The sequence below is a fragment of the Hippopotamus amphibius genome, chromosome 10, assembly GCF_030028045.1.
Source record: "Hippopotamus amphibius kiboko isolate mHipAmp2 chromosome 10, mHipAmp2.hap2, whole genome shotgun sequence".
Lineage (NCBI taxonomy): Eukaryota > Metazoa > Chordata > Mammalia > Artiodactyla > Hippopotamidae > Hippopotamus > Hippopotamus amphibius.
The window spans coordinates 25237101-25259436 of record NC_080195.1 but is presented as its reverse complement, the minus strand read 5'-3'; the positions used below and the strand labels follow the sequence as shown (position 1 = coordinate 25259436).

At 43.1% G+C, this 22336-nt stretch overlaps 1 protein-coding gene across 9 annotated transcripts in view; it reads right to left on the bottom strand.

The window, feature by feature from the left end:
- Positions 1-17332: 17332 nt before the first annotated feature.
- Positions 17333-22336, bottom strand: part of NRG1 (neuregulin 1) — a 1000105-nt gene continuing 995101 nt past the window's right edge. For 8 of the 9 annotated variants that reach the window (XM_057696608.1, XM_057696615.1, XM_057696613.1 and 5 more), the window contains 3 exons: positions 21735-21865; positions 20727-20933; positions 17333-18057 (listed from right to left, as the gene is read on the bottom strand). In XM_057696608.1, coding sequence (XP_057552591.1) covers positions 17406-18057; positions 20727-20933; positions 21735-21865 — 990 coding nt within the window. In that variant the 3' untranslated portion in view covers positions 17333-17405. Of the gene's footprint in view, positions 18058-18450; positions 18593-20726; positions 20934-21734; positions 21866-22336 lie in introns of all 9 variants that reach the window. The other variant, XM_057696616.1, reaches the window with a different exon arrangement.

The window sequence follows — 22336 nt, the reverse complement described above, 5'->3', positions numbered from 1 at the left end:
GGTGGTCAGACTTACCTATGAGCTGTAGTCGTGACTGCATTTTGATGGCCACCCAACTGCTTTCCATTGCCACAGTCACGTTGAGACCAGATGACCAGATCCCCTTATTTTCAAAAGAGCCATGGATATCTCATTTTCAAAGCAGGGATGAACCCCCGGGTGGTCTAGATTGTCCAGGGGCACTAATTCTGCAGACCCCCTGTGTTTCATAGATGCTAGTCAAAGCTGAGGCATCTCAGCCCACTGGGAGGCCAACATCGTCCTCCCTGACAGGGAAGATTTGTCACTCTCTGTGAAGACTGAATTGAGATTAAAACCGTGGACTGAAAAATTATTCGCAACCTTAAAGTTGAAAGCTATGTTGTATTCAGTGGGAAGTTTTAGGACTTCAAGCCCGGGAGGCAGCATCTCAAGTAATCTCCGAGGAGGAGGGGGGTTGGGGGGGGGTGGATGTCAGGCTATATAGGAGTTTTGCAACAAAAGGCAGGTAATTTGAATGTCAAAATATTATTGTTAAAGAAAACCAGATGTGTCAAGTTAAGGAATTTAGCGCTTTTCTATGGAAAGATGCAGAGTCTGGGCTCGCTGAAATCATTCCTTTGATAGGCACCTCAGCTACCTGGGGCCACGCTCCTGTGTTTTCACATTCTGAGTTTCCTCAGGGCTCACTCCCTATAGGGAGTGGCTGCAGTCTGCTGGCTGCTAGGTGGCAGGTATACTTTCCTTCCTGAGTTCCCTCGGGGCTCACCAGCTCACGATCAGCTGTGGCTACAATCACTGATGACCATGACATCCTTTGTTTACTGATATGGCCTGCAATATTCCACTTATCAAAACCTTGATTTTCTGGAAGACTGATGGGGAGAACCCAATGTAGTTCCTCAAATGTTAGATTAAAAATGATCTGTGGCGTTTTCAGCAATTCCAGAAATAAGAGAGGCACAGTGAGTCCTCTGTGAGTGTCAGGGTGCCAAAGGGGTAACGCTTTTTCCGTGGAAGGTGATAAATGAAAGAGAGCTGCAGGAGAGGCTTCCAGAAGCATCCCAGACATCTTCAAACAATGGACACAGTGCCGGGTACAGCAGAGAACATCGGCAGACTGCTACCAATAGAAGGTGCGTGAGTGAGTGATGACTGAATGAATGGATCTGGATATGGGGGATGGTGTGAGTTTCCTGCCCGGTTTAGTGAAATGTCGCTTCTATAATAAATAACTTGAAAGAGGGAGACAGCCTGGCTTTGGTCAGAATTTTCTCTCCCAAGTAAAGAATCTATGACTGCAGAGAGAGATTGCCTTTCTTCATTCAGAGAGGGCGATCTTCTTAAGTGGCTTTCCAATATGAATCCTGTGGGGTAAGCATCTCTAAAAGAGGAACAGACAGAGGGAAGTGGTTAAGGGCAGGGCGGTTGGCATCCAACACATCCTGGTTGATTCCCAGCTCGAACGTTTGCTGGCTGTACGACATTGGGCAAGATTCTTCACATAGTTGGGTCCTCGGTTTTCTCATCTGTAGTGTGAGAATGGTAGTACCTGCCTCAGGGGATTGTTGGGAAGGTTAAGTGAGGATATCCATGCAAGTGCTGGTGCAGCACAGCACTGGGAGCCACAGCTACAACCAGGAATGCACTGTGCTGATGAATAGGGTGTTGAATTGTTTTCAGCCCCTGTCCCTTGGACTCCTATAAGCTCATGAAGGATGCGCCATTGAACTTCGTGGAGCAGATGTTGGCAACCTTTCCACAGCCCAACTCAGTGACATCCTTGGATCCTCTCTCACCCCACGAGCACCTGGCCATCAAGTCTATTTCTCCTCGCCTCATGGAGTCCCCTCCACTCCACCTCCTAGTCTCGTCTTTCTTGCCACTAATCCAGATGAGGGCCTGATCATCATCGCTCGTCTACAATATAACCTCCGCCTCCTACATTCCACCTCTCTCTTCACTTTATTGCCCTAGTGCCCCACTCTCCAGAGTTAATTCTTTTTTTTCTAGATCTTTATTGGGGTATAATTGCTTTACACTGTTCTGCTAGTTTCCACTGCACAACAAAGTGAATCAGCTGTATTTATACATATATCCCCCTATCGCCTCCCTCTTAAGCCTCCCTCCCACCCTCCCTCCCTATCCCACCCCTCTAGGTCATCACCCATCATCAAGTTGATCGCCCTGCTATAAATCCATTTCAGAACCATTCAGCCTCTTTCTTGCCTCCATTGCTGACACAATGACCTGATCCCAAAATTTCGTCCCAACTAGCCACACAGCTTTGCATTTGAACCCGCTTGCAATGCCACCTACCATTTATACCCTCCATGCCAACTCGAATAGACCCTGCTCTTTCACTTCTCTGGATATTTTCTCATGAAAATTAATTGGCAGTCATCTTTACCCAATTCTCTGTTGGGTGAGCAACAGCTCTTCTAAAACCTGGCTAAATGATAACTCTCAGAGAGTAGCTGTCTTTTCTGTGCTCTCATGGAACTTTGTGATGTCATTTTCACAGCACTTTCTTTTTAATTTTTAAAAATTTATTTATGTATTTTATTTTTTACTTATTGGCTGCATTGGGTCTTTGTTGCTACTGGGCTTTCTGTAGTTGCGGCGAGCAGGGGCTACTCTTCATTGTGGTGCGCAGGCTTCTTATTGCAGCGGCTTTTCTTGTTGTGGAGCACGGGCTCTAGGTGCGCAGGCTTCAGGAGTTGTGTTGCGTGGGCTCAATAGTTGTGGCTCAGGGGCTCTAGAGTGCAGGCTCAGTATGTGGCACACAGGTTTAGTTGCTCTGTGGCATGTGGGATCTTCCCAGCCCAGGGATTGAACCCATGTCCTCTGCATTGGCAGGTGAATTCTTAACCATTATGCCACCAGGGAAGCCCTTCACAGCACTTTTGAATTGCCAGTTAAACCATTACTGAGTAGCTGCTCTGTACCACATGCTAATTTGGATGCTTTTATATATATGTTGGTAACCCTAATAATATCCTTTTAAGATTATTCAACTCCTATAGGTAAATAAACTAGGGGCCAAGAGGTTTAGTCATATGCCAAAATTCATACAGCACCTACGTGGCAGAGTTAGCAGTAAACATATGATGGAAGATTCAATTTCCTGAAGTTCTTGTCATTAAAGCACAACGTCCTCAATGCAATCAGTCACATTGCATTTGTTCATGCGTTAGTCCCCAGAACCAGACGTGCTCTCTCGGAAGGATGAGATGTGTCCAAATGAGATATATTTTATTCTTCTTTGCATCACCAGCTCTTAGCCCAACATCATGCAGATTTCATATACTCAGTAAATGTTTACTGCATGAAATAATGAGCTTTGTGTCCATGAATAAGGTTTGAATGCATCTCCTTTGAGCATCCATTCTGGAAGGAGTTGCAGGACAGTGTTGGAGATGGTTATTCAGACACCTAATGGGCAGGCAGCATGGCCGTGGCTGCCAACCGACCACATCAGTAAGTCTTGTGTCCCAGGCCATCTCTGGCACTGTCTTAAGTTGCAACCCTGTTCCTAAGTGGGATGGCTGTTCCATGTGGCCTCTCGGGAAGTCATTTGTCACTTGTTTAAAGGCTTCCTCATTTCCATCTTAACAGAAAATCTCCATCACACATCCTCCACCCAGTCAGTTATCTCTCCATCGTCTCTGTCTGGAGATAACAAGTGAAACAGAACCAGAGAAAAGCTATGCTCCCACAGGGATGCCTTTCTATCCAGCCTGAACATAGCTGCCAAAGGATCAGGGCCTCACGGTTTCTTCTTTTTTTTTTTTCTTTATGTTTGAAAAACAATATCTGTGAAGTTTCATGTCCCCAATAAGGGTGATCAATATCAGAGTCTGTGCGCATCTGAAATCTTGCAAAAGCATGAGGTAGCTCAGCATCTGCCAGAATAAGAACGAGCATCTTGGTCTCCTGACTTCTCAGCTTGGGCCTCATGCCCTAGAGAAGCTTCCTGCTAAGAGGTCCTGGCTGCTCTGTCGGGGGCAGACATAGTTGATCAAAGTCCCAGACGGCTGGATTTAACTGCCTCCGTCAGTGTCGTCAAGGTCCAGCAGTCACAGAATAATTTCAAGGTCAGACAGTGGTTTTGCTGATTACTTCACTATAATCATATTTTAAAAGGATGTTGTAGATGAGGAGTTACCAGGTGTCTACTCCTGGGGAAGCTTCTCCAGTCACCTTGCCTGATCCCGTTGAAAAAGGAAAGGTTTCACTGCATTGTCCATCAGCTGATGAGTCATCCAGCACATCTCACATGTGCTCAGCTTTTAAGGTTGCCTATGGGCAAATTGGAGCCCATTCGGTGGAGTGATTCTGCGGCTGAGCTATTACAGGGGATCTAATTAAATTACGCCATAGGCAGGAGAAAAAAAAAATGCCATCACCTTCACAACCTGTGAAACCTTGACTCATTTGCCAAGCATCAGTTCCCTAAAAATGAGGACTGCAGCACATCACCAGGAGATGAAATCCTAAAGTGGAATTCGTGATTGTTTACAATGCATGCAGGGATGCTAAGCCTCAAAACCAGAGAGGCAGTGGAGCCAAAGCATGAGGCATGGGAAGGAGGAGTACCCCTTACACAACGACCTTGAAATCCAAATGAGCTCCTGCTAATTGGATGGAGAGAACGATCCTTTCCATTTCTGAATTTGTAAAATTGTTTTCCTCTCAGGGAAAAGGAAACATCTGCTCTACTGGCTAACTCAGTTCTCAGTAAGTTTGTCTCCCTGTGTCTTGGTGTAGCTGTTACAAGGAAGAACAAAATCTGCCTGCGTGTTGGATCTGTTTCTTTTACGTTAACCTTTGCTGCCCACTGCTTTTGTTCACTAAAAGGATACTGTCTATACATAATGGCCTGCCTCGGTGGAACCTGGCCCTTCTGCCTGAATGTTAAACCCAAATGCCTTTGTTCAGGGAAACATCGTAACCCTGTCCATGTAGGAATGGCTGTAAGAAAGAAGAAATTAACACATCCCCTCCCCCGAGGCTGGCCACTCCAGGAGATATTTGGAAGCCTTATGGCCTTTTTACTTTACTTCCTCAACTCCTCCCCTTCTCTGTTCTATAAAAGAAACTGGCACCCAGACCCCATAAGATGGTTCTTTTGAGACGCTAGTCTGTCATCTTCTGAGGCTGCCAGCTTTCTGAATAAAGTCACTATTCCTTGCCTCAACACCTCGTCTCCCAATTTATTGGCCTGTCATGCATCGAGCAGAGTGAACTCGGACTCAGCAACACAGCCGGGTGAGCAAGACAGAGCCGGGACTCCATCTGGGCAGCAGAGCCTGGAATCCAGTTTTCTGACAACACACATCCTCACCTAACTTCCTCGGGGAGTTCTCCAGAGACAGGGCAGGACGATCCAAGGATGGTTGAGTTGCTAAGCTTGGGAACACTGTCTGTCCTCTTCTCACTGCCAGACAAGCTAACTTGTCTGCACAAGAAAGTTGCCACCGTAGAAGAGGTAATATTTATTGAACACCTACTATGTACCAAAGCACCATGCTGCAGCTTACACATGTAATGATGATCTCATTTAATCCACAAGATGAATCTGAGGCTCAGGGATGCTGACTTGCCCAAACTGCTCAAGTGAAAGAAGAAGGACTCAAACCCAGATCTCATTGCTTTCAGAGCTCATATTCTTTATACCATATTATTCTTGAACTGTAACGTATGCAGATGCTGGAGAAAGCTATGCAGTATTTCTGATGCCGGGGAAAGCTACGTAGGATTTCTCAGCTTCCAAAATGGAATGTGGATAAATAAGTATGGGCAAGAAAGAGCAGAAGGTTTCTAGTCTTCGAATTTTCTTCCAAGGCTTTAAAGTCTGAGTAGCTGCATGGCCTGATGACAGCTGAATTTGCCAGTTCCTTTTTCCAGTCTTCATCTCATGGGCTAGGTGTTTATAGGCAAACACAGTCATTTGATAAGTTGTGTATCTAAATGGAAGAGTTGTAATCATCTGACTGGTTCATTCTGAACCTCTTGGACCTTGATTTTATAAGAAAAATAAACCACTGACTTTGTCTTGGAGCAAGGATAGTTTGACCTCAGAGATTTAGCCATGTACAAGCTCCCATGTTATTCATATTTAAATATATGCTTCTCAACTTGGTGCATTTTTAGGGGGGGAATTTAAGATGTCAGGAGCAATGTGGTATCAGCTATCCTGGGTGCTGTACATAATGCTGGCAGCATCGGGCATTACTAGATCTGACTCAGACAGGCAGAGTCTGGCAGGGTTGCAGCTGTGATCAGCTCAATGCCAGTGATACCCCACTGCACTGAAATTTTCAAAAGTCTCTGTAAATGTTTCCAATCCAACTGTCCTTCCTCAAAAGTTTAAAGTTGCCTAGATTTCTATTGACCAGCAGGTAGCCATGTTTTGGGGCTTGTATATTCCAGTAAAATTTAAATAACTACATGGTTATATTCTTTTAATCTTTAGGTAACTAAATTTGGGGTCAGCCTTAGACACACCAGGCTAAAAACAATAAAAGAGCTTTAGCTTTAAATAGACAATTTGACAGATTTTTTTTTTAAATCAATGAAGAAGACTGTACTTCTAGACTAGGTAACTATAGGGAAAAGAAGTCTTGTATAGTAGAAGGTGGATGCCCTTCCTCTCCCTTGCAACTAGTTATGTTAGACCTAACTGTGAAATGGAATCATGTAGAAAATATCATCAAACCCTTGGTCTTCCAAGTATTCATTCTATCCGGATGACAAATCATATATTCTACTGACTTACATAGCATGTTAATTTCATGTGTTATACTCAACCTGTACATTCAAAATTCTTTTTGAATGCTTGTTATGTGCCAGGCTCCCTTTATACTGTTTCAAAGGATGGGGGGGACTTAGGTTGGTTTTAATGCAATGGCTATTGTGGAAGTCATCTTTCTAAGACTGACCTAGTTGAACAATACCCAATTAAAAGGCTTTATTTTCAGGACCTTGCAAAGAAGTGGGAGGGAAGAAGGCCTAAAATAAAGGGTTAATTTTTTTTTTTAATTGGCTGTGTTGGGTCTTCGTTACTGCGTGCAGGCTTTCTCTAGTTGAGGCGATTGGGGGCTACTCTTCGTTGTGGTGAGCAGGCTTCTCGTTGGGGTGGCTTCTCTTGTTGTGGGGCATGGGCTCTAGGCACACGGGTTTCAGTAGTTGTGGCACATGGGCTCATTAGTTGTGGCTCATGGGCTCTAGAGCACAGGCTCAGTAGTTATGGTGCACGGGCTTCGTCATTCTGCGGCATGTGGTATCCTCCTGGCCCAGGGATCGAACTCGTGTCCCCTGCATTAGCAGGCAGATTCTTAGCCACTGTGCTACCAGGGAAGCCCCATAAAGGGTTAATTTTAAGCCAAGGTTCTTGAGTGGAGAGGGAGCCAAAACTAAAAGCACAGGCATATGTAGGGGTAGCAATTTGCTACAAAATCTAGTCAAGCCATGGAATGTCTATCTCTTAGACTTTGACCTCTGGTCTTCTGACCATGATTTAGCAAGCTTGGTTCCACTCTCATAAGTTTCTGATTTTGTTTTAATAACTTGCAGGCCACTCTTTTCTTGATCTTGGCTTTTCAAAATGCCTATGATCGCCTAGATTCCTCACGTGCTTCCCAACCCACGGAGACAACCCGAGTTTCCCATTGCTGGTGATTTATTCTCTAGACATGCAGCATCTATTGTGTTCCAGGCACTTTGTTAGGTACTGGATATACCCATATAGGACCGTGCACATGGTCTACTGAGGGAGAAAATTCAGTTAACTAGAAGTTGTGAGCTAGGTGGAAAATTCTGTATGGAAGAATGCGCGGCTCCCATTAAGACAGTAAAGGAGGAGCACCCATCTGGGAAAGGCGGAAAATTGTCATGGGTGGATTTCCAGACTCTCTACCCAGAGAAAGGGTGAATGAAGTTTGTCAGAAGGGTAAGTGGAGAAGGGGGTTCCTGTAAAACCAAATGGTCCACACAAAGGCAGGTTATATACTTGTCATCTAACAAGTACAACACTGTGCGGTTGTGCAAGATATGTGGGTGATTGAACGTTGCATCCAAAATGATTTTAGAATCTAGCATTAAATAATATTGAATAAAACAGTAGCAGTAACTCCCTGTCAATTGCCTCTCATGTTTGGTTAATTCAAGGCATAAATCTTTCCGTGTATCTGAATCTATTTCCCATTTCTCTGCCACTTGCTGACCTCCCTTTGTGTCAAACGGAGAACAGGCTTTCAGCTCAGATGCTTTAGCAGGCAACAATGTCTTCTCAGAGCTTATGACTTTGTTTCATTTTTAATTATATTTATTTTTACAGTTTTATTTTAACTATGGCGACTGATTGCAGTTTTCCATTCACAGCATTGATACCAAGTTTCATTGGAAATGATTTTATTTTCGTTAAAAATGCAATCAATTGAAATAAAAACAATATGCAAAAAATAATACAGGTGGTACATACATATGATAATCTTCGTGAAGTCAATATACCAGTGACTGGAGTTGGATAAACACTGATGGGGTGTATTCCGAAAATAGAAAATCATAAGATGGAGTGATGTGTGAGAGTAGGAAATGAGCTCGAAGAGTTTGGTAGAAGCCAGCCTGGGAAGAGCTTCTTACGTCAGGCTGAGTGAAGCGTCGCGAGAAGCCATGGAAGGGATATAGCCAGGAGAATGGCACAACAGGGTTTGCAAGTTAGAACCTTCTAGCAGAAGTTGAAAGATGCCCCAAAGGAGCTGAAGGAAGCAGATCAGTTAGGAGGTGAACAGGTCCCCATGATGCGGGTAGGACCGAGAATGCGAGCAGTGGGGCTCTGAAGGCAGGGAGGGATGTGTGTGACATATCAGTGGTACCATCACCGTTGTCACCAATTAGATGTGGAGGGGGAAATCTAGAATACTGCTCAGGTCTTGGCTTATTCCGTGGGGGACATGAGGCTGTCTTAACCAGGTGAGGGGATATTTGCCCTTAGTTGTTCCTTTGCTAGGTAATTGACATGATTTTGACCCTGAGTGGAACCCTGCATCTCATGAACTCTGTGTTAATAGCTTAACAGGAAGGATCCAAGGTCTTCCCCTCACACTCCTGGCCAGAGATCTAACTCCTCAGACAAATAGAGCAGAACTCAAAATGTGCGGTGGAGTCAGCATCGATTCATGTTGTGAAAGTGTTTGCTTAAGCAGATGCGATGCCCTCAGACTCTGCCATAAAATTTTCTCCAGTGCCTGCAAAAGAAGATTTCCTAGTTTAATCAAATTACTTTAAATCCTAAACCCCATAATTTCCGACTAAAGTTTTGATCAACGTGTGAAGATACATGGTCCTATGACTTCAGAATTTGAAGTCAGAGAGATGAGAGACGATCTATAAACTAAGGAGTTACTAAGGGAGATCTTTATTGTGAAAATAAAAAAAGATTATTCAGAAGGGAGGATGGGATCTTTCTGGGAAGATTCTTGCACGAGGGCAGAATCACCTCATAATCAGCAGGAACCTGGTTATTGAGAACTGAGGAGCTCAGAACAAAAGGCTTTCACCCACAGCGTTTTCTCTCTTCCCGATTCTTCATGGTGGAGAGTCTAGGATCCAAGGAAAGAGGGTCTGCTTTGTTACCTTATTAGCTGCTAAAGTACACACCAATGAACACTATTCCCCCGAAGAAGGTGAAAAGTTCACTTTAGGCTCAACTGTGGGAAACTGCAGGGGCTCTAGAAAACAACCGTAGCTTAAAGCCCCCAAATCCTGGGGAAGCAGTCTAAGCCCCCCACTTCAAGAGAAGGGCTCTAGGTCAGGCAAGAGGGAATCACCTAATGAAAGTCATGGAATCGAAAACAGGTGTTTGCTTAACTCCTGGTGGTAACTATTAATGCACAGGATTCAAAGTTTATGTCTAGATTATTGCCTTAAAAATATAAGAAAACTCCCTCAGGTATCCTCTTTATAGGGAGTCAGGATTATTTTCAATGAAATACATTTTTATTTAAATGAAGAGTAATGTATGGGTAATGATATTAGACTCTCTTGCCTTGAAGAGGATCACTGTATCAACTATACCACAAGTCTGATGATGAGTATGGGGAGACCAAGTCATCCACAGTCCTTGATGTAGGATGCAGTTTTAAAGGATGGCATCCAAAAAGTTTAAGTCTATAAATTATTCATGGCTTCATACTCAGGATGAGAAAAAAGCATCCTGTTATACATGCATAAAGAGGGAATACAGCGTGAAGAATTAGGGGATAGATAATGGAAGTGGGTGAGAACCATCCCTAAATACTGTGGGTTCTTACGTGTAGGACTTTTAGTCTGGGATCTGAAGCCTCTAATTTTGTCATTCTGCAGACCTTTGCCTGGAGTGTAGTTTTTTAATGAAATGGACATCTTGGATGTAATCTAATGATTTAGTTTGAACACCCTGGGTGCAAAATAAGGCAAACGGGTGTGCATGGGTATCCTATCAACTTAGGATCCTTTTGTGTTTGTTTTAGCAAATGTTTGCAATGAAGTTTGAAGACGGTATTATGAAAACTCTCCAAAGAGTTATGTTTCAGTACATTTCTGTGAAAGTATAATGAAATATTAATGCAATAAGCCATTAAAAATTAGAGACTTTATGGGAAACGGTGTGGCTGCATAAGAAGCAAATAAATAAAATAAAGAACTTATTTAAGCTACAACTTTATATCTTTTTCATTAAATATGCTGCTCAACATACAGTTGTTATTAAAAACCTGTTTGCCTGTTGGCACTAGATTGGAGAAGTGATCAAATATATTTGATCAGTTTGTACAATATAAAATGTGCCATTTGGGGCTGAAAAGTTTAGTTTCCAAAATACAGGACCCAGAGGGGAAGGTAGCATTTGGTTACTCGCTATGTGCTAGACATTATCTGGCTTCTTTCTGTGTGTTCAAATGTAATCCTCTCTATATTCACAGCATTGTAAAGTCACTTGAATTCCCATGTTAGAGATCAGGAAATAAGCTTGGAGCAGAAAATCGTCCAAATTCACAAGTTTGCTAAGTGGTGGGGACAGAGCTTTGACAGCAAAGGCCTTCCTCCCGGCGCTGTAGGATGCTACCTACATGCTGAAATTGTGAAATTCATCCCCCGGCTACACTCAATTTCCTTGGAAAGCTACGTTTAGGGAAAGGGGCATATAGAGTCACTCAGCCAAGTGAATTGGGTTCCAAGTCACTTTACGCCAAGCCAGAGGGGCTCATATTCTTTCAGATAGAAACTTGGTTTTGCACGGAACTTGTACTGTCCATGTGGTGAAGGGCTGCAAATGAAAGAGTTGTTTGTGCTTGGCTGGGGGGAAGGGGGGACGACCATCAGGAAACTTGGCTAAAAGTATTACCTCTGTGACTCACTAGCTTCAGGAAAAATCTCAGGAAAAATTCTTAACCGTTTTCCTCATGATTTAGCCTACCAACATCCCATGGTATTAAAAGAATAATAAAGAAATAAAGGATGTTTTAAGTCATAAAATAGTATAAAACGCTGTTATACTTAATAATTTCTCTGCCTATGAGCAAACACATACATAAGCTATTAAAGATGTTTATGTCTACAAAGGTAATAATCCTCTAGCCTCTTTGGCATGTTGTGGGGTGAGAGGAGGTGTTGTTTCTTCCATCAAATTCTGTCCCCCAAAGTTCATTTGAAGTGGGAGGGTTAGAGAATGATTCTGGATGGAACTATTACCCCCTTCTCTGTCTCCTCTTTAGGAATTACTGGTCTCCCTCTCCTAGTCTGTTTTCAATAGGATCGGGTAGTTCATGAAAGGTTTCCTCCAAGTAACAAATGCCTTTTCCTATTCCCCCAACGGGTGATGTTTTGGAGCTCACTGACGTTCAAAACCAACAGCTCACTGGAGAGGGCCAACAATGGCCATCTCAAGAGAGCAACAGGAGGCCAAAGGTACATGCAGGAGTGGGTCTGACCACTCTGTCCAACAACAGCCTTAAAGGTTAGGAATATTGCAGCTTCCTGTAGCAGCAGGATGGTTCTTTCGTAAAGTGAAAGCGTTTCTATTTCTTACCAAATTAATGTTTTGGAGTAAGAGTATCCATCAATTTATTTCATTGCATCCATTATAGAAAGAGCAAATCAGAGAGAGAGTGCAAAGTGATACTACATGAGATCATCGAAAATTTCCACTCCTTTTAGCATCCCAAACCTCTAGATTTCAGAATTGCCTCACTTCACCCCACATCTCTGACATCAAGTCCCTTTGTCATTTATCATAAGGACAGAGAGCCAAGAAATCTAATGAAGGGGAAGACATTAGGTTGGAAAGACAGATTGTTTGCTCGTTCGCAGAGCTGACCTGGGTTTGACATTCAAGATTCTGCATGGTTGAAGTAAACGGAGGATTGTAATAATTATCCAGATATTTAATGTGGCTACGTGTAAATCTTCTAGGTCTCCACACCACCCTCTACCACACATGGTTCTGCCTTCTGATACCAACACAGCTTAGGTACTCGATTTTAACCTAAATTCCTGAGACAGCTGCTTGTAGTTTTCAACTCGGGGGATGGACAAAGCCTCAGCTATAAGTTGAAGACACAGGGAACTGTCTTCATCTTTAATTTTTAAATATTCTGTGCACTCCTTGATTTGCTGAATGGCTGGTTGGGTGGATTGGACAGGTGAGTGGATGTCATGACTTGAGGATAGTGTGTGAAGAATTTGTGTGTGTGTGTGTGTGTGTGTGTGTTTATCAACGTTGACACAAATATGAGGATTCTGAATAGTTTTAAGAATTCGGTAACATAAATAGAAAAAACTAGCACAAAGGCCCCTCTTTGAATCTCCTAGACATCCAGATTGCTTTGGAAATGATGCTAGTGGATCTATCACTAGGTAAAAGGAATTGCACACAGATATGGAGGTGGGAAGACTCAGGGTACCCTGAAACTCCAAAGGAGGCTGATGGTCAACCCTCAAAGGATCGCTGACCTCAACTCCATACACTTCAGAAGTCCTGATCCCATCTGGAATGAGTAAGATGCTTGAAATATATAAAAAGTACCGCCCGTGCAACTACCTATTTGCTAAAATATGGCTTTTGTTTAGACTAATTTCAAGAAGAGAAAGAATATCCTCATTTCCATGACTAAGTCTTAGAATGTGGGAAACTTCTCACGCATAGGCCCTTCCCTGAGCAGTAAGATGGACACTGAGTTTGAGTCACTGATAGGATGAGGAAGAAAGAACCCAGCGTAGTCTTATTTTCTCTTAAAACAATTGATACATCATGGACCCGATGGGAAAGTACATTTACTAAAGCTCTTAGGAGAGCTTAGCAGGGCCCGGTTCTGACTGGCTGCCTTTAGGCTGTGGTGGCCACCAGGTTCTTTGGACCATGGTAGCAAGTTTCCCTTTCTGGCTACATGGGTTTCTACACTGACACGGCCATGGGTCTGAAGAAGTTACTTGCTGTCTCTACAGAATGTGATATCAGTAGGGATCTGGTCAACCATGATGTCCTCTCTGATATGTTCTTGTGCATAGGGGTGGGAGTGGGGGAGAAATCTCATAGTGCTCAGTTGTGACTCCTTCAACAAGGAATACAGCAGTGGGTAGAATCAGCAGGCAGAGGATGATTCAAGAATAGGTGAGGGGTGGGAGGGATGCAAAAGCAGCGGACAGACAAGATGATCGTGGGGTCCATCAAACACAGTCCTAGATTAGCATGACCATCACAGTAAAAGGCAAGGTGCTGGTCTAACAGACTGGACCATTCGTCTGTTGACCCACACTCCCAGATCTCCACAGAGTAGCATTTTTATTGCAGTATTGTCTTTCATGGAAAAGGAACAAAACTTTAAATAAATCACAATTACTTATTGCTTAGTATGTTGGATAATAAATTCTTTAGTTTATCAGTACCTCACGGCCTTCAAATGTGCATTCTTCAAATAGTTTCAATTACATATACATTCTTTCTCCTAAACAATAAATTATTCTTTAAAAACAAAAAGGAAAAAGGAAACGATACATAATTTTAAAGTAAAGAAAAACCAAAAAAGAAACACATGTTTTTGACATTTATCTTAAACTTATATGAAAACAAACTCTATGTTAGATGTTTAAATATAAATAATAAAGGACATTATGTTATTTACAATGTTACACAGTAAGTTGAGAGAGTAAAAAAAAAAAAAACTGACGTGAACTCGTAAAGACAGTAAATGATTCAGGGAAACAGCCAAGTAATGTACAGTGTGTATTTACAAAAGAATATATAATAGAACTTGTGAGAAGTGGCCATTTCCTTTTGTCTGCATCTCTCTGCAGTGTTTCATGGGTCTTTGTGGATAGAAATATGTGTGGCTGGTAGGATGCAGCCAGTACTAAAAGATAAAACCAGGTCTTCTTTATTCACCAATGTGAGCCATGCACCTTTCAACCCCAGGCCAAAAAAAAAAAAAGTTACTGAGCAAATGGCCCTGAATAAACTCTAACTATATCAAAACCGTCACACTGAAACAAGGAAGCTATGGCATGTTGGTCTTTGGGACACATTCGCAAATACCCAGGCAGAATGCCATTTTGTAGAAAGCACAAGACTGTCCAGGTACTCTCAAAAACAAAAGTCCTACCAGGCAAGGAGGGAGAGTAGGATAGTAAAGGAATCTGGACTGAGAAAAAGGAGTTTTTCATACACTATGCTCCACTGTGTATTCCTCAGAGGGATGTGATGCCAGACCCAGGAAACAAAGTCACTGTCAAACTTCTGGGCAATTTCTGCTACCTGAAGACATGACAGTTTCCCGTATGTAGGGAACATAGGTTCACACTCCTTTTTCAGATTACCACTGTACGCCTGAGCTTATAAATAGGGATGGTGGCAGTTAAACATCCCGGAGATGCCCCGTGAACCCAAATCTGGTGGCCGCAGCAGGTAGCCCCGAGGAGTCAGCTGACCTTCCCTATCAAGGGACTCTCTCATTCTATGGACAGAAAGCCTGTCTCAAACTGACATGCCACCTTGGTGAGTGATCAGACCCAAGCTGGAAAGAAAATTTCCTCTCAATTTTCATCTAGTTTTGCAACCTGAAAATTTAGAGCAATTTTTCATACTGAGGAAGATGTTGTTCATTGCTCTCAACAGAAGATTTTATTTATTCCTGAAATTCTCCAGAATGGGACTCAAATGCCTGAAGAATGTGCAACAGACATTGTAGATTTTTGATTATGGCAGGAATTCTTTTTTATTGAAATAGTCTAAGTATGAGTCAAAGTCTTCAAAGGCAATATCAGAATCATTTAGAGAACTTCTTCAGGTTGACTGTTTTCTTTTCCCTGCCATGAGCTTACTCATGTTTACAGAATTGGGAAATCAGTGCAACGCAGAGAGTTGTCAGGGGCTCCTTAGGGTAGAGGTGAACAAGCACATGAGGACACTGCTGAGTAGAGAAAGCGGCGTGGAACCCATGAAAGATGCTTGGGTTACCAAATCCTAAGAGTAATTTCAAGGACCTGTAGACAGGCATCTCTGTGGATGATAGAAACACTCAGGAGCTTAACAACATGACTCATCCTCAGCCTGCAGCTTTCTTCTAAGACCTCCTTGCATGCGACTTCTTCCCTTTAATTTTAACATAGAGATTTGGTGAAGAAATAGATTCAGTTCACCTGCAAACAAGAAGAGTCACTCTCCTTGACTTCATGCCTGGTATTTTGAATCCCTTGCTAACCTACTTCCCATTTTGTCCCATGGCTCCTAGGAGGCCACTTGGAACCTAAGTAAACCTCCAGCCCAATGTGACAGAAATGGGCCTGTGAGTTAAAAAAAAAAATTCTCTTATTCTCCTGGATTCGCAGTGATTTCACATGTTTCTACCTGTAGGCCTTCCTTGGGTTGGCGATCACAAGAGAACATGCAAAGTGTCGACCCATCTCAATCCTGTTTTTTGTGACAGTAAAGCAAAAAGTAAGAAAGGGGGGAATGGTTGATACAGCTGCAAACGGAGAGGTTAGCACACAGATGGGTGTCATTTCTGCAAGGAAAGGTGCAGTCTTTCCAAGACTATTGCTATTTCCTGATGAATCATCTCACGTGGGAGATTCTTACTAACCACGAATCACGTGCACCCTGACCATTCCTGACAAAAATGTTCACGCTTAGCTACGACCCAATCAAGGCAACACTGATAAACAAGAGAAAAAGAATGAGGACAAAGAAACGGTCAAAAAAACTTAAGAATTACTAACCAAGTCACCCAGCTGCTCTCCCTCACCGTGTCTTCTATATATTCACTCCTCTAGACAATCTAAGACAGCAGTATTTCCCTACGATGACATCACCACGATATACAGCAGGCACATCTCACTCTAGAAGTACTTCGGACAAATTGCTGAGTGTGCTGTGGAAGCTGGGGTTTTTGTGCCAAAACACGTCTGTCCTCGAGCCGGGAAGACACAACCGATCACTAGCTCCAAAATCAGTGAAAAACACAAGTCAGGAATGATTGCACCTTTTTCAGCCATGGTTTGCTCTTCAACTAGATGAGCGGCTGTATCATTCCCCCAGAGAGAGAAAGCGAAACCCGTCCTCATCTTAGGGGTTGGATTTCACCCTGACCGCTAGCCAGGACCCATTTTCTTTGCAATCCCGAAAACCTGCTTTTTTTTTTTTTTTTTTTTGGTCGAGAAAAATCAATCCAAATAACGTAAATGGTAGCTCCTTTTAGTCAGAGCAAGCTTTCTTCTGATGGATAGTATAGTTTTTGAAAAAAAAAAAATCACAATATTACTTTCTTCTTAATATTTAACATGACAATGCAGTTTCCTGCTGTAATTAATAGTAGCATGCTGCTGTATCTACTATTATCTCAGAGTCCAATGAAGCAAACCTTTGGCTGGCAGAGTAGACGTAACTCATTTCGTATACTGAAAGCAAAAGAAAACCTCATACAGAAGGGGAGTATTTGGATGAATGTGCCCTTATAAGACGTACTAATTGAGTACTACTCGAAGCAAACAGAGGGACAGTTGAAAATCTCGTACATCATACATCCAGTCAGCATCATAATGCAAGGCATAAGGAACCAGCAGAGACGGACTATATGGGGGTGGGGTGGGGAGGGAAGCGTTTGCTGAAACACTGTGAAAAAGCAATCACGGGAACGGTACAAAACTCGCTCTCGACGGAACATAACATAAAGGCACCATTGATATCGTTCTCGTTTGGAAATACTGTAAAAAATTGCTACATATGGCACATAACACATTTGTACATACATAGATTTAATTTATAAAAGTTTTTTTTTCCTGTTTTCTATGTGCAGAACTGCTAAAATAAAATAAATTGTTTAATTTAAGGTGGAATACTTTATTATATAAAATAAAGTTTTACAGGTGAATCTATGGGGTTATTTCGGTTTTTATACAGCAATAGGGTCTTGGTTAGCGATTACACCGGACAGCCTGGCCTGCAATTCTTCCTGCGGAGAGAAACGGGCTGCTGGGTTAGTCCTGCTGTCGGCCAGGCGGAAGGCAGGGGCCACCTCGAGGTTGGCTGCCAGGGGGTTCTGTATGCCCAGGAAAGGGGTATCTTCTCCTACTCTTTCATCCTCCGTTTCACTCTCTGAGTTACTGCTCTCAGCGCTTGTGTTCCTGTCCATTTCCAACCTGTGGCCAATATGACCATTGGGCTTGGTTCTTTTGGCCCGCCGGCTGTTGGTGAGTTTCTTAACCGGCTCCTGACCCGGTTCGTACTCCTGGGTCGTTTCATACTCCTCATCCTCCACTAGCCGCAAGGGGCTGGGGGGCGGGCTGTTGCTCTCGTGCGCAGGGTTGCAGTGGAAGGAGCTAAATTGCTGAGCGGGGTGGTCATACTTCTCCCGCAGCCGTGGTGGCGTCGCCAGAAGCAGGGGTCTCTCTTCCTCCACGAAGGGGCTGACTGCCATCGAGGGCACGGACACCGTCGTGCTGGACACGGGTGGAGACGTTTCCGAAGGGGGCGACGTGGGGGAGCTTGGCGTGTGGAAATCTACAGGTGACATACGAGCCGGGGTGGTCATTGCTGATACGTACCTGTGAGCACAGAACACCCCGCATAAGTGTGGTGGCATGAGAGGCACACAGCAGGGGGGTGGGGTCAGGGGGCAGAGTTCGTGAATATTATCATCAGATTTTTATCATCGGAGAATTTCTAGTCATCGTATACATCTCGGTTTTTACACTAGGACATTCAGCACCCTTGGAATCTCAAATTAGGTAGCCAAGAGTCTCCTCACAAGAGCGCATGCAAAGATCAACTACATTGCCTAGCTCATCCAAGCATTTGAGCTTTTCGATCGAATCATGATTTATAATAAAAGCACGTGAGTTACGACAAGAGGGCGCCGGGTCCTGGAAACCTCTCAGTTTAGAAGGACCAAGGCTCAGGGATTTGGAAGGGAAAGAAGTATTACTTAAATACTATACCTTCCTAAAGGCCAAGGGGTCTTAGAGAATGAAGCCCAAATGGGGAATGGAAGAAGCTCTAAGATGAGTTGCGGAAAGCTGGATCTGCATGCATTTGGATCTGTGGGCCTTGTTTCTCCTTAGCTCAGCTATAAGGTTATGTCTTATGAAAAAAAAAGAGCATAGTAACTTAGATTTATTCCTGATAACAGCGTAACACATTTGCGTGCTTTTAACGTTTCCACGAAATGCTACTTCTTAACATTCAACATCCCAGTGACCATGCCATTCAAAGGTAACTTATGTTTGGCCTCAATCTCAGGTCTACCTCTCTTCCAAAACCCACTGCTGTATTCGTCTCTGGCTTATCTTTTGCGACTGCTCGAGGGTGGGCTGTACTGTGTCACCTTATGCCGTGTTATATCTGATGACGCTCAGTGAATCTCGTCGTCAAGACAATGAGTGCATCGTTTTTACCATATCGTGCCTTCTTCCCCCAGGACAAGAAGACCTCACGTGGCACTGAGAAGGATGTGGCTTATTCAGAATCACATTTCTCAGCTTGGATAAAAATGTCACCAAGGCATAGCACTAAAGGACTCTTTTCTTTGCATTGGCATTTGCAGCGTTTAATTTGACATGACCTGTGATGACACAGGACACCATCTTCCGAACTCTAGCTAACAGGAACAAGAAACCTATGAAATCTTCTGCTTTGCAGCCATGATTCTGAGTCAGATGGATGTGAGATCTGGCTGTGTCTAAAATGGGAAAGTGTCTGGAGATGGAAATATTTGGGGCTCGAGTCTCCAGACATTTTGTTTTGGGGATACTTAAATTAAGCTCTCTGAGAATGCTAATTCAAATTCAACCAACCCATAGAAGTGATTCATCTTTTTTCTCCGTGACGCCTAGGTTCAGGTATATTTTGCAGTCCCAGATAATAATCTGGGATATGAAAGGAAGCCTACCACAGCAGGGAAACATCAACCTTCAAAGACAAATATCACATGTAGTGATGAAGAAAGAATTTATCCCTGCCCTCTTTTTCAGGTTTCTGAATTAGGACAGACTTAATACATAAAGACATAATTACATGAATTTAAGACTAATGTTTAAACCAGTCTTGGACCATGCTTACTTCTTCATCGATGACTTACAGAGCAACCACAAATTCCATAAAACACTCAAATACCATTTGGGGGGTAAAGGCTTCTGAAAAAGTAATCAGCAGGCTCTATATGACCTGCAGGCTCTGAACTGGGCATCTTTTGTGGTAAGTACTTCCCAGGGCATGAGTGGAAGAGTGTATCAAAATGATCTCCACCCATGAAAACCAAGTATGGCTTCGACATGATGTAAACCTTTTAGCAAGTGGTCAGGGATTAGACTGAGAAAATAATAAAGTCAACAAACCAACCAACAAACAGACAAAGCCCTGCTGGATTTGCAAACAAACAAGTAACGGCTTTACTGATGGTCTAGGGATGCTGGTTGGGTGTAATTTCTCCCTCAGTTTAGGTGAAAATGGATCGGGAGACTCTATGAATTCAGTTTTCCTCTTGAGCATCTCTTTCAGGTTACTTTGCCTGGTTCTTTATTTTACCTTTGTTGTGACTCCCGTCACCCAACCCAATAGCCCCAGAAGAAAGCTGACACATTTCAGAATAAGGGCCACATCAAAGGCACTATCTGCTTTGAAAACCTCCCGTGAAGACTGCAGGATGCAGCGTACAAGAGATTTATGATTCGTCCCTTGTTGGAATGACAGAAAGGGATGCTATCTGGTGGAATACAAGCAGTCCCCATGACAGTCAGCAATGACACAGCCTTGGACTTGATTTAACTGAGGCTGGAAGGTAAGAAAGAGTTAGCACGTGAGAACCAGAGGCCAGCTCAGAGTTTGGATAACTCGTCACTTAGAATTCTAGAAGGGTCCTGATCAATCCCTGAGGCCAGCTCTCTCAAGTTACAATTGAGGAAACCCTCCCCCCAGAGGGTCTGAGCCTAAGGTCAGAGCTAGGAACTCCAAGTTTGCTGCACCTTCCACATCAAATCATTCCAGCTCTTTAAGAGTCTGTTGCCTGTCAGCCACTGGAATGATGCGAGAAGCTTGGAAGAAATGAGTTCAGTCGAACCAAAAGATGGCTTCATCAACTAGGAGCACTCCTAGACCAGGCAACTGCTGCCCCCGATTCTCATTAGAGTAGGTTCCTTAGGTGGGACCGCAGATGCTCACGGGGATTTTCTTACTGGGGTGCTTTCTCCTCTGCAGTAGCTTTGCCCTTCGGTTTTACCTTTCACTATGAGGAGAGTCTCGGTAGGAGTCAGGGGTTTCTCTGGCATGCCTGAGGAAGCTGTTACATTCGCGAGGGCCTCCCAAGCCATTAAGACGTCCTCTTGGGCCCCCAGTGGGGCTGCTGTGCCTACTGTTTTCTACGGATGACATCACGATGACAGAGTGGCTTTCCGAAATGATGCTTTCAGTGTGTCCATTGCTCCAGCTACCAGGGAAATGTGAGAGGCAAAGAGAGATATATATTTTTAATTATGGCACAAATGGAAATGAAAGGAAGTGGTTTGACAAATCTTGCAAATGACTGGTGCATCTGTAGTTCACTACAACATTACTTGTCTCAGAAGAGAACTGTTGAGAAAGATGCTTGCTAGAGACAGCATCTTGATTTAGATTTGCTGTGCAAGGATACATTTTATTCATGTGTTCACCCCTTCAACACACATTTACCGGATGCCATCTCATACTAAGCATTCTTAGAGTCTCTCTGTTCTTGAGTGTCTTAGATTAAGGAAACACTTGTCTTATGCCCTCCATTTGAAGTGCTGCCCTTGGTAGCACGCGATTGGATATCACCAGAGCATTTGAGAATTTAGGGTTCAGCTATTTAGCCAATTCTCTGTGCATGTCCCAAGGCAATCCAACCACTGGAAGAAGTCAACTTCTAAGTATTAGATGGCATCTAAGACAAACTCTTCCCAGTATGGTAATTCTGTGAATGGTCGGGCATGAGAAAACACAATCTCTAAAATAAGGAACAACAATCCTATAAGGTACGTATTATTTCCCCTTATTTTGGTCACAGAAAAATTGAGGCTCGAATTCAAATGCCGATTAAGTGACAGAGCCAGTTTGCTGTCCAAAGTCTGTTTTTGTCCCAAGCCATACATTCAACTATACGTCACTGTCTCATAAGTACCTCCTGTCCCTTTTGTAGGCAATGAGAGCAAAAGGCAATGTGTAAAGATTCATTCTTGAAGCAATGCCATGCAATTTTTTATTCTCTTACCTGTGACTGGGAGTCTGCGTGACAGTAGTGGAGTGATGAGCTGTCGAAGTGTAGTGACTGGTGGAAAAAGACGTCTCCGCCTCTCTCTCGACAATATGCTCGCTAGAGATGACATTTTTAGATACGTATTGCTGGATAAACAAAGAGACACAACTTGAAGATTTAGGGAAGTCAAAATGCTAACAATGTCACACATACAAAATCTATTCTTCTAACTCACATGCTTCATAATAAATCCTATCTCTCCAGTGGCCAGATGGCAAAGCTTATTCTGGCTACCGGGGTCTTTTTTTGGGGGGGAGGGGCTTTAGATTAGATAAATAGTAGATGAATTGCTCTTTGGATATGCACGTGGTGTAGGTCCTACAATCATAACTACATTTGATCAGAAACAGACCTGTTTCTTCTCTTTTGTTTCCAATTGATAACATCAATACAAAAGCCTGCCCAGTACTTATTTTTGTAATAATTGTTGCAAGTCAAAAGTGATAAGCAGATATTTGATTGAAACAAAAGCACAGAGATGGTTTGTCTTATTTCAAATTTCAAGTCACTAGAAGAATTTTAAAAAATCTCTGTTTTGAATCTACCCTTCTCTTTCC